Raw genomic sequence first — 12114 nt, 5'->3', positions numbered from 1 at the left:
AGAAACTACGATAACCACTGAAAACTGATTACCAAGTTCAAGATAGATTTATTTAAAAAGTAACACTTAACAAAATAATAATCTAATAGTGTAACTGTTACACTACCGACAACAAAACTACATTTGTATCACTCTGAGACAAACTCCTTTCAGATGCTGACCTTGCATTGCATGCTTGAACACACACAGAGCTTAGCTTACAATCACTGCTGGGGCTGAAATAATTTCAGGAATACATATCCACATGAACCGTCATTTTGTACACGGAGGTCTCACAATAATGATGCTAATTTCAAATAATGAAACAATAAACAGTCGTTTTTAGAACTAAATCCATTAGCCAATTGTGACTTCAACAGTGCTAAATCAGCCCTCTGATCATAACAAAGCTGTGTAAATGCAGGTCCTGCTCTGTTAAGGAGCGGCCCTCAGTTGATGGTGAGCACGTCGCTCTGGATCTCGTGGCTCAGCTGCGTCTGCAGATCACTCAGCTTCTTCTTAAGGACGGCCAGCGCTGACATGACGATGGTCTCTGGTCTCAGAGAGCCGCATGACTCCACATTGTAAAAGAACCTGTGCAGGGAAATGTCACAGATGAGCTACTGTGCTTCTGATGCTTTATTTTTGTGGATCCTCCATTCATCCATTTTCTTCTGCTTATCCAGGGTCGGGTCGCGGGGGCAGCAGCCTAAGCAGGGAAGCCCAGACTTCCCTCTCCCTGGCCACTTCGTCCATCTATTCCCAGGGGAATCCCGAGGCGTTCCCAGGCCAGCTGGGAGACATAGTCTCTCCAGCGTGTCCTGGGTCTTCGCCAGGGTCTCCTACCGGTGGGACGTGCCCTGAACATCTCACCAGGGAGGCGTCGGGGAGGCATCCTAATTAGATGCCCAAACAACCTCATCTGGCTCTTCTCAACGCAGAGGAGCAGCAGCTGTACTCCGAGCTCCTCCCGGATGACCGAGCTTCTCACCCTATCTCTAAGGGAGAGCCCAGCCACCCTACGGAGGAAGCTCGTTTCGGCCACTTGTACCTGCGATCTTGTTCTTTCGGTCACTACCCAAAGCTCGTGAGCACAGGTGAGGGTAGGAATGAAGATTGAGTAGTAAATCGAGAGCTTTGTCTTTTGTGGATGATAGATTAATTCAAACGAGAGACATATTTGTCTAAGAAAAAATATTCTGACAAAAAATTTTTTTACCTGGTAACATCATTAGAATGCTAAAACATATTTAATCCTGGTGCTTTTTTAAAAAAATTTATTGGAGCATTGACTACATTTCTAACGTGCTTACTGGTCATTTCGGTTAACGGAAACTGCTGAAAGTATTGCCAATTGGCCAACAAAATAATAGCAATTAGAAAATCACATGTACAACATCAACTTAAGTATGGGGAATATTCTTTCTTTACCTTTCAGGTTTTCCATTGGGGTCATAAGGAGCCTGAACCTCATCCTCCTCAATCTCCGAGTATTCACTCTTCGGCCTAGGAAGCACAGTGAAACAGTTCATCACGCAATCATTGTTCTGCATCATACATTTAACATAGTTTTTTTATGAAGAGCCATATTGAAATGAAACCATACCACTCCTCAGGTCGTGGGTAGACTGTGTGCCTCAGTGCGTTGTCTGGGTCATACTCAAAGGAAACCCCTGCCGTTGGGTTCCACTTTGCGTGCTCCTTACCAAAGCCTTTCTTGGCGTACGCCCTGAGCCGCAGCTCCTGACCTTTACGAAGCTTCACCAGTAAAATGTCTATGTTGCGTCAGGAAGGAAGTTGAGGATGAAGGAAAAGGGAAATGTTTAAAATGTGGGATCAAATGATGGAAAAACAGTCATCCGACGATAACATGGTGAAGATGTACTCTTAACAGCCACCTGTATGTTGACATGATGTTAGAAAAAGTCAAATTATTACGTTACTCTGACTAAAACTGTACTTTTAAAATACATGTAAACATGTTAGTTAGACTGAAATCGTATTGATTATTTTTTTAATTTCTTCAAGACAGCTTTAAGCTTACCATCCTGTTCAACATAGTCGTTGGGATCATTGTCTCGACTCCTGGAAGTCACCTGGAAAAAAACAAATGTGAACGCAGTCAGCACTTTCTTCTCCTGTGCCTCCACCCGCCTCTGATGTCATCTATAAGTGGAGAAAGACTCACCGGGATGACTCTGGGGTTGTTGGACAAAAGGTCTCGCGAGGTGACATGACGCGTCTGGTCCTCCGTGCATCGAACGTCCAGGGTCAACTCAACAGAACACTCTGGACAAAAATCATCACAGGTACAGTCCTGCAGGGGGATCAGAGACCGAGAGAAAACGATGTGTACGAACACACACTAGCAGGATATTCATTGTGTATCCCATTACTTTACACAAAATTTTGGATATATTTTCAGAGACATGATTTGAAAATATTTAAATATCAAATATGTAAAGCAGTTAAGCTGATGTACATCACACTGGACTGCATATAAGGAAGAGTTTGCTGTGGGAGTAAACTAATGTGGTAGTTAGTTTTGTAGCATTTAGAAAAGTTTTTTTATAAAGATTAAAGGAATTAAGAAAATGCTACAAAAAAATAAATATAAATGACAATAATAAACTTAAGGACTCTATTTGGGCACTTAAAAAAAACAAAAAACGATAAAAACATAAAAATGGGGCAGAAAAACAAGAAACATTCACAAGGAATTATAGACAGACATACTGCAGACACAATAGATGACAACAGGGGAAGACAAAAGACAGTGTATATAAAAAAAACACTAAGATTTCAGCTGAAGACACTGTTGCCTAAACCTCTTAGTACAGTTCCATTCATTTTTAGTCTTGAGTTTAGAGTGTGGAACCACAGAGGGTGTATTTCAGTACCAGCTGTGGTCCCTTATTGATGCTGTTGCATTTAAGGGTCACTCACTGTGCCACCTCACTATGACAGTAAACTCACCCTAGAATACTGCATTTTGTCCACAATGTCATCACTTGTGAGAGGTATGAGACCTGAAAACAAAGAAAACATCAATGCTGTGCAGCAGTGTTTGCATGTATCCGAGCTCTTTGGTTATACTGCAACGTCAAACTAATGTCATCTAATTGCATTGAAACTCACTCAAACACTGGGATACATACCAACTCTGTGTGCGATGAACTCATCATGCAGTACTGAAGAATTGGCGTCAATCTGGATCCAGTCGATTGCTGCAAAAAAGTCAAGTTAGTGATTTAGGTTTTTTTTTCTAATCTTGCAATACTAAAAATACAAAAAAAAATTCAACTGACTTGTCAGAGCAAGAAAAGCACAGGTCATATTAATGCCATTAGCAACAGCTCGGGTCCATGCAGTGTCACATTAAGCCATGCCACTGACTTACTGGAATGCTATCATTTAATGTAAATAATTACACCTGTGCTTTTCCAGCTTTGAGCCATCTTATGAGTCTATTTACATCTGGGCATTCCAAGTCACCATATTGTATATTGATACTCAATTTAGGGCCCGCCGGCCAAATCCGGCCCTTGATAGGGAGCTGGGTGGCTCCCCAACCATATTCTATTTTGCAACAAAAACACTTTGATTCACACTGGGAATTGTTTCGTACTTTCAGTAGGTGCCAGAGTGCATAAAACATCATCAAAATAGAGCTTATTTATTTTTAAAAAATGCCAGTGGAGGATCCCCCAAATGCCCAGCAAAGGTCCTTGATGAGCCCCTAATGTCAAAAAAATCATAGAAATGTCCTAAAATCCTAGAGACGTGTTAAAATCCAAGAAAGGTCCTAAATTCCAAGAAACAGGCATGGGGCTGTGGTGAATGGCCCCTGGCCTCCTGTAAACTTTGTACAAGAGTGGCCCCCTCGAGTATTCCTGATGTAAAGCAACATGTCACACAATGTAATATAATTAATAATAGAGGCAAACAAAAAGTCACTATACCTATAGTTGCAACTTCTGACATGAATACACGGCGGATTGAGTTTGCAACCCTAAAAAAAAAAGAGAAAGAGGGATGTTTTCAGAGGTAAAGGTAACAGAAATTGCACTCAATTAATCATCAATGCTGACTGGGAAACATATGTCTGCTATTTCACAAAATGAACCTTTAAAAACATTTTCAATTTACTTTCAGTCCTCCCTAAATCCTAAATCACAATAAAGTTAACATCAACTTTTTGGTAACCTTTGTGTGCTGTAAAAGACAGTTCAGCTCTAACATTAGCTAGATTTCTCTACATTGTGCACAAACAAATTTATGATTAAGAGATACTCCACCTCCTCCTCCACGCATGTCGGTTTCATGAGTTATAGCCCTCAAAAAAGCAATAAATGGGCTGTATTTATAAAAATAATACTAATCATTTGCATTTCAATTGGGTCCTCGCACCCTTCGGTGCTCGGGCCCTTATTATCATTTAAGTGTGTAGCACCTTAATGTAGTTATTCAGCGTTAATAATGTCATAACTTAGGTTAAGATTAAGGGGAACAATGGCTGCTCTCTACCATACACGCTCTACTTTAATGGACAAATAAGTGAATACTTACGCCAAGTCTGTGTTTTCAATGACAAATTTGACATTTTCGTCTGTCAATTCTGTGATTTTCACCGTCGGCTGGTTAGCATACGGCATTATTGGAGTTAAATTAAGACTAAAATTAACGTAGCAAAATGGTCAACAAACTGCACTACCGCTGCCTCCTCTTGAACAGCGCAGGCCTTCACGGACATATTTACCAGCCGCTGATTGGCCAAGAGATGGAAATACGGATAGTGATTGGTCGTGATGAAGTGTAGAGGCGGGTTTCTTGTTTTAATATCCGGGTCACATTGAACCGGGAAGTTATTTTTCAAAATAAAAGCGCTCAATGCCTTCTTTTCTTTCTTTCTGGTAAGAAGCAAGAATTTTTTTGTCCTCCATGAGCAAAATTTGTTTTGGACACTGTAAAGCCCCTATGATTATAGGGGCTTATACACACACACGCACATATATATACATGTACAATAATATATATAGATATAGAAAGATAGATAAGATTTCTAAATATAAATAATATATATATATCCACCCCCTCACCCCACGTCGTTTTCTTGTCACAATTTATTCATTTTTTTGCAATTTGTGGAACATTTCTTGCCAAGGTGCTCATTGCATTATTTCCATGTTTTAAAAGTCATTTGAATGCAGCACAAGTAAACTGAGGTGTTAAAGGGCTAAACTGCAAAACTCCTGGTGTTCAACCTTTAAATGGATGACTGATGTCATATTAACTGCATAAATATAAAAAGACAAAAACAAAAAAGCAAACACGAATATTTAATATACAATATATATATATATCTACTTTATTGAAGTCTCGGTCCAACAAATAAATGACAGAGTATTTTGTCCAAAGAGAACAAATAATCTGAGCGGGAGGGTGAAATCTTGGACAGTGAAACAAGACAAGCCATTGGTCTTACGCGTGAACAGAAAGAGGCCTGTCACAACGGCCTGTGACATATAAGAGTTTTCCCTTGCTGGAAAAATATTCCATAATCCAATACCTTCTGACTCTTATAATTAATCAGAAATAAGAGCAAAAAGAATATAGATCTTCAGCTCATGACACAAGCCAGACAGTCAAGATCGGAGTGAGGGAGACATATTTTACATCATCGTCTCTGGTTCAGTCCTGTGAGGTTCTTCAGCTGTAAAACACGAGACAAACATTAGCCACGTTTCTATCCGCACATTTAAATATCTACATATGTAAATGAAAGACATAGACTGGAAAGAAAGTGTGTAAATGATTTTGAATGTAGGTGCAGAGGTTTTGAAAACAACAGTGCATATATGACGAACATGAGGCAAAACTTACTGTAACAGCAGCTCCCATGAGCCCCTGCACCACTGTTTCACCAGTCGACTGCACCTACAGAATAAAGCTGAATTCATAACTTGTATCATATGATCGAGGATTTAGGTCAAATTTCATCTAAACACAGGTTAACATCTAAAGGCTATGTTTTATTTTGGGAATACTCAGCCTGTTTGCTTTGGGCCAATTTTGAAAAATGACAGGAGGTCAGGGATTTTAGGGAATTTCTTGGATGTGAGGACATTTCTAGGATCTTATGAGGCTTCTAGGATTTCACAAGGTTTCTAGTGTTAGGATGTTGATATAATTTTAATGCAATTCTAGGATTTTAATACATTTCTAGGATTTCAGGTAATTTTGAGGATTTTACGACATTTCTAGGATTTTAGGAGGTTTCTAGGATTTCAGGAGGGTTTTTTTTTTTAGGATTTTAGGACACTTCCAAATTTCAGGTAATTTCTAGGATTTTAGGATGTTTATATAATTTTAGGACATTTCTAGGATTTTAGGACATTTCTGAGATTCTAGAAAATTGGGGACCTCTGTTGGGAGGTGCAGGGAATCCACTGGCATTTTTTAATTTCTATTTTTATTTTTATAAACAAGCTCTATTTTAAAGCTGTTTTATGCACTCTGGCATCTTATGTATACTAAAAGTACAGACACAATTCCCAGTGTGAATCACTTCATTTTTATTGCAAATTAGAAAATGATTGAGGGGCCACCCAGCACCCAATAGTGGACCAGATTTTGGCCTGTAGTCTATAAATTGAGTATCACTGATACTTCATTCTGAACTCATTGTATGACGTATCAAAGCATTTTTATCTTGCAATTTTCCTTTGCACTGCACCGTTTAATGAAATATGCTTCACAGGTACTCTACCTGTTTGGCAGTGGTTGCCATGTTGACAACATCCTGAATGCGGTTATCAAGGAAGTTCCAGGTCTCCTGGAAGTCTGGAGAGGAGTCCTGCAGCATCACCAGCTCTGTGGTGTTATAGATGCCCGTCAGCGCTGCCCGTTTGGTGTACCAGTTCATCTACAAAAGAAACGAACGTTACACAAAGTTCAAATTATACATTTTCGAAAGAGCAAGGCAATGTTAACTTTAACCCTTATCGTTCCTTACATTACACATACAGCGACATGTGACGTACTGAAGAACACAAAGTGCATCAAAACAGAAGAGAAAAATGTAGGGGGGATTAAACGGGAATTAGGGGAATTAAATTTCAATTAATTCTAACTCAAACCTAAATTTTCAAGCGCAAATGCCAGAATTTTCTGGTGTCACTTTCTCAATAGTGACTTTTTTTTCATTTATAATATAGTGAACTGAAGTTCTCTAAACTATTTGCATTATTTTTTAATCCAAAACATTTAGTCAAAAGCAAACTGCACTGAGTTAATTATCTGTGATCACTTTTCTGTTTTTAAATATGACAGGATTATTATTTTTCCAAATTCAAGCCATTAAAATATGTACAGCAAATAATACATATTATTCATACTAACGCAGATGTCATGTTGTCTGACATCACTTTTAATATCACTATTAGGCTGTAAAGGAGGGAAGACAAGATTATGTAAAGTAATTTATGATGAGGACCCCCAATATATGAGAATAATGGATGAAGTTGAGGTAAACTACACTTTGAAAGTCCATTTTTTATCCAAGACATTTCAAATGGCATTATTATGCTTAAATCAAAGCAATTTACTAAAGGAAAAAATGGAGAGCTAGAAAACATAAGTCCATATTTAAAGCTTGTTGTGGGCAATAATGAGAAAGTTTATGGTTTAACTCTTTGTTAGTTCAATCCATCACTATTCTTAAGCAGAATATTGATTCAGGATGATGGTTTTACTTTTGACTAGAGCCATGAGATGCATCAGTACATTTTAAAGGGTATTTGACAGCTAATTAGTAACCTGTGATTTTTGTGGCCGTGACGCAAACAGGGAGAGAGTCGGGTGTTGGTGGGGGGAGTAACCTGGGTGGTGGCGGGCCTGATATTGTGCGGGTGGTGATGAAAGGGAGACAGGAAGCTATGAGCAGTAGAAGGAGGGGATCGAGGGTGATAGGATCCACTCACGTCTGTGGATCGGTCTCCAGCGTAGTACCAGATGTCATCCACCAGGGTGGAGAGGTGCTTCAGGCTGTCTGGGATGTTGTGAGGAAGGAGCAGGATGCTCATCGCCTGAGGACACAGACACAAAGTCAAGGATCAGATGCAGTTCCTTCTGCAGGCCTAATCTCAGCTGGTGATGAGAATAAACGAATGGTAGAGGAAACAGAGGTTGACAGTTTGTTGTGCTCGTCGTTTTGCCGACTTTCACCATACCTGTGGCCATGTTTCAATGTAGGGGATGTACATCCTCAGTCTGGTCTCGACGGCATCTCTGAGAAAGTCAGCAGTCTCCTTTGGTCTGCAACACAGTTGTCAAAGCCAAAAGCTGAAATCTGCAATTTTATATTTGGAGCTCAAACATAAAAGGATTTTTTTCAGCTTATAAATCAACAGAAATTAAGAGAATTTATATTTTAACCAGCACACTGATGAAAACATGTGAAATACTGCAACTAACCCTGAGTGGGCCTCTTTCCAGCAGCATATGCAGGTGAATTTTAACCTTGTGAGGATACTTATTATTGCAAACACACCAGAACAATTAACAAATCACTGGACACAGATTATGGAGTTAACTGTATTAAATAACTGTAAGAGTTTTAACATTACACCCTTTAAATTGTAACACCCACTGCCTAGCTTTTGGGGGCTCTCCCTCACCTGACGCTGAAGCTGTCAGGTGCACGGGGGTCTCCCTCTCATCTGATGCTTACAATACTGGGCTGTCTCCCTCATCTGTATTAAATTCCTCCTGTCGATCACTGTCCTTACAATCAGGTAGGCCTGTTTAATCCTCGTCTACCTCGCTGTTGCCCTCTAAATCATCCTGACTTTCTCTGACGTCAAAGAAAACTTTTGACCAGTAAAGATTTTTTTCAAATGTTTGTTTTATTTTATGCCAAAATTAGCTCTGAAAATGTTTAAAAAGCAACAAAAAAGCAAAACAAAACAATATCATGATGTGCAACCTATGTAATGGTTATTTTTAAAAGTAAGGAAAACATTTTTTGAATTCTTTTAATAGTTAATGACAGACAAGAGGCTGGGTCTGATTTGACGGCTCCTCCTCCACCTCGCCGGGGCTGCAGGGGTATACTTTAAGGGCCAGGTTTTAAACAGTAAAGTCATACTGCAGGGGTGTGTGTGTGTGTGTGTGTGTGTGTGTGTGTATACATACTCAGCCTGGCCCAGCTGGACCTGGTTGTGTTGTTCTGCCAGGATCTCAGTCAGCTGTGAGTTGCACTGGGCAATGAAGTGTAGAACCAAATCTCCAGCTCCGTTAATGAACATACCACTGGAAGCAGAGGACAGGCCCAGTGTCTAGTACCAACACAACACACACAAACACACACACACACACACACAAGAAATGCAACATTAGCTGAATAATAGTCTTGAGTGTGTAGAAAAAAACAAAGAAAAAAACAAACAAAAACAAATCCAAGCAGAGACACGTTAATTAAATTTGGCTTTCCAAAAAACTCAAAAGAGGAGGATGATAGAATTGTGAAGTAATGGTAACAGCCAGGAAACAATCTTACATTGTGAACATTAGCTGTGTTTTCTCTAAAGCTACTCAACTTTTCCACTTTAACAGCAGCTCACCTCAGAAGCAGCTGCGATGGCTTCCATCGACCAGCCGTGCAGCGGGACGAACTCCAGAGCAGCAGTCAGGATTCGAGCTTGAAGCTGCTCCTCTGTTTCGTATTCCTCCCCCTGCTCTCCGCTCTGGTCCTGGTAACTTTCCACAGATAAACAAAAAGGCACATTTAAGCATGAACGAAGCCCAGAAGAAAAACAAGAGTTTAAGTCATGCAGTGCCACTTGCATTGGGAAGTGTTTGAGCCTCAGTCCCCGGAAGTCCTGCACGGTGAGGTCAGTAAGCGACAGTGACTTAGTGACATCGACAAAACTTGTGCCCTCTTATAAGCTGAAAATGTGTAACAGGTTGCAAAAGTAACAAATACTTCCTCATTGACTGACCTGGTGTTTGGCCTGGCAGCCTCCTCAGCTGCCGGGTCAGATGCTGATTCTTCCTGTGAGGTTGCGTCCTGCTCAGTAGAGTGAGCCTGGTAGTGCTCATGGTAGGTTGTGGATGAAGAGGAGGGGGGTTTGTCAGATTTGGATTCATCCTGAAGCCTCAGCGCTGCGCGGTGGAAGCCTCGACTCAGGCTGCTGCACTGGGGCTTCACTGCAGTTGGTGCAGCCACCACTGTAGGGAGGTAAAATGTATTTATTAGCTTCCAAGAATCAACAAACTCTACAATGAAGTGTCACGTTCTGTTAAAACTTAAGTTCAACAAAACTTGCGAATCCATGGACAATTACACTGAGATATTACAGTTAGCTTCAAGTAACTCACATACGACTTTTGGATGATTTACTCTCAAATGCACTGAAAAGGTGAAAATATATCAGTCTCCACAATTCTTAATTTATCTACCAGTATTACACAACAGCTTTTCCATTAAGCTATCGCATACACCATTCTCCTGACAATCTTGACCACTTTTCTTTGGAAAATGCTCCAGTTCTCAGTTTTGAAGACACTCTCTCCCTGCTGCTGTTTGCAGATGTCTCCATGGATATCTGTGCGGATTTGGATCAGTTTTTGGCCACTTCACAGTCTAATGTGTTGACGTTAATTTTAACAGGCTTCCAGGTCATTGTCATGTGCATAATGTGCTCTAAAATGCCTAACCAAATTCCGTGATGCCAAACAGAGATCATGTGTTTTACCACAAACTATTTAGTACACTCAGTCAGTGACTTTAGCTTGTTTTGTTGTCACAAAATTCAGCAAGGCATTTTTAGGTCTCACTCACTGCAGCGGTGTCTTCGAGACCACTTTTGTGACCACAGATCCACATACCTCAAATTCTTGATGACTTTAAGTAGACTAAAATAAGGAAACACTGAGGTCCCAAAAACAATTAAAGACATTTTTCTCTACAACCTTTTGTGTGAATTTCTTCTGTCTTCTCTTCTCTTTGAGTGCATTGTGGTAGACAACAGTGATGTAAAACAGCTGACTTAAATGCAACTCTTCTCTAACTAAAACGTTTTTTGTCCTGTTTCTGTTAATCCTTGTGAACAATGTATTGAAGTCTAATACTGCTTATTAGTGAACTCTTTGTAAGAGAAGGATTAAAGTTTTGCACAAACTTGAATTTGACTTCCCCATGTGGGTCCTGATGATGCACAATCACAAATTAACAAATGCCAAAACTGTCCAGTTACCTGTCAGTCTGTATAACTTAATGTTTACTCGTCTTGGTTTGTAAAAAAAAAAAAAAGTCAGTGTGAACAGGAACCGGACCATAACTAAAATGCAACAATGTATGTATGTATACAATGTATGTTTTTTGTACTTGGTGTGAAAGCACCCTCGTTACACAGGAGAACATACTTTGACAGCTTGCATAACCAGATAATAGACGCCCCCCAGGTGCAGCAACGTCTTCCCCATGCAATGCATGTTTAAACGCTAATGTCTAAGAAAACACAGCGTCAAGTAAACCAACAATAATCCGCCTAATAATGTTGTTTTTGCACCCAGCAGTCAAAATAATGTTGCCCAATGTGTCCTTCATGACAAGTGACTTTGGCACGGGTAGCTAACGTCAACACTTGGACGTTTCCACTTCATGCAACGACAATAAACCGAAATAATGGACATAAAATAAATGAATATTTTCGCAGGTCGTCTATGATTAGCACGGGACAACAACAGTACAGGGGTCGTGTCTCACCGCTGCTCAGCCCCCGCAGTGCCCTTCCAGCTCGCAGACCTCTCAGCAGCACCGCCATGTTCAGCGCTGAGAGCTTTTTTAGGCACAGCTGCGTCACCAGCGCGCGACGGTGTTGTGAAATACAAACTAATCAAGTTAGCAAAAATGAGACGAAAAAAAAAACAAGAATGCTGCCTTTCAGCTAAAAAAAACGTTGTTTGTAGCAGTGATGATAAATTCATGCCCCCCTTTGTCCTAATCTGACCCCTGACCAACCGTTTTCTAATTCATTCTACTTTTAATGTGCATTATGCGCCAGAGTGCATAAAACTGCATCACATACAGCTTGTTTATTAAAAAAACGCCAGTGGACGATTCCCTTCACC

At 40.2% G+C, this 12114-nt stretch overlaps 2 protein-coding genes across 2 annotated transcripts; both read right to left on the bottom strand.

Annotated features, from left to right (window-relative positions):
* Positions 1 to 28: 28 nt before the first annotated feature.
* polr2c (RNA polymerase II subunit C) lies at positions 29 to 4729 on the bottom strand. The gene is made up of 9 exons (XM_042496304.2): positions 4549 to 4729; positions 3942 to 3991; positions 3138 to 3206; positions 2956 to 3008; positions 2168 to 2296; positions 2024 to 2075; positions 1586 to 1754; positions 1411 to 1485; positions 29 to 573 (listed from the first exon to the last, which is right to left on the bottom strand). Exons 1-9 carry the CDS (start codon positions 4632 to 4634, stop codon positions 429 to 431), a joined length of 828 nt encoding a protein of 275 aa, XP_042352238.1. The 5' UTR covers positions 4635 to 4729; the 3' UTR covers positions 29 to 428.
* Positions 4730 to 5317: 588 nt separating this feature from the next.
* coq9 (coenzyme Q9 homolog (S. cerevisiae)) lies at positions 5318 to 11903 on the bottom strand. The gene is made up of 9 exons (XM_042495746.2): positions 11750 to 11903; positions 9981 to 10209; positions 9603 to 9738; positions 9175 to 9317; positions 8211 to 8295; positions 7962 to 8066; positions 6749 to 6904; positions 5863 to 5916; positions 5318 to 5692 (listed from the first exon to the last, which is right to left on the bottom strand). The coding sequence occupies exons 1-9, from the start codon at positions 11805 to 11807 to the stop codon at positions 5657 to 5659; spliced, it is 1002 nt and encodes a 333-aa protein (XP_042351680.1). The 5' UTR covers positions 11808 to 11903; the 3' UTR covers positions 5318 to 5656.
* Positions 11904 to 12114: the final 211 nt, after the last annotated feature.

This window comes from Plectropomus leopardus, chromosome 7 (genome assembly GCF_026936395.1).
Source record: "Plectropomus leopardus strain MGB_pleo_1.0 chromosome 7, ASM2693639v1, whole genome shotgun sequence".
In the NCBI taxonomy this organism is placed as follows: Eukaryota; Metazoa; Chordata; class Actinopteri; order Perciformes; family Serranidae; genus Plectropomus; species Plectropomus leopardus.
Note: the sequence above shows the minus strand (reverse complement) of the source record. Positions and strands in the feature narration are given on the sequence as shown.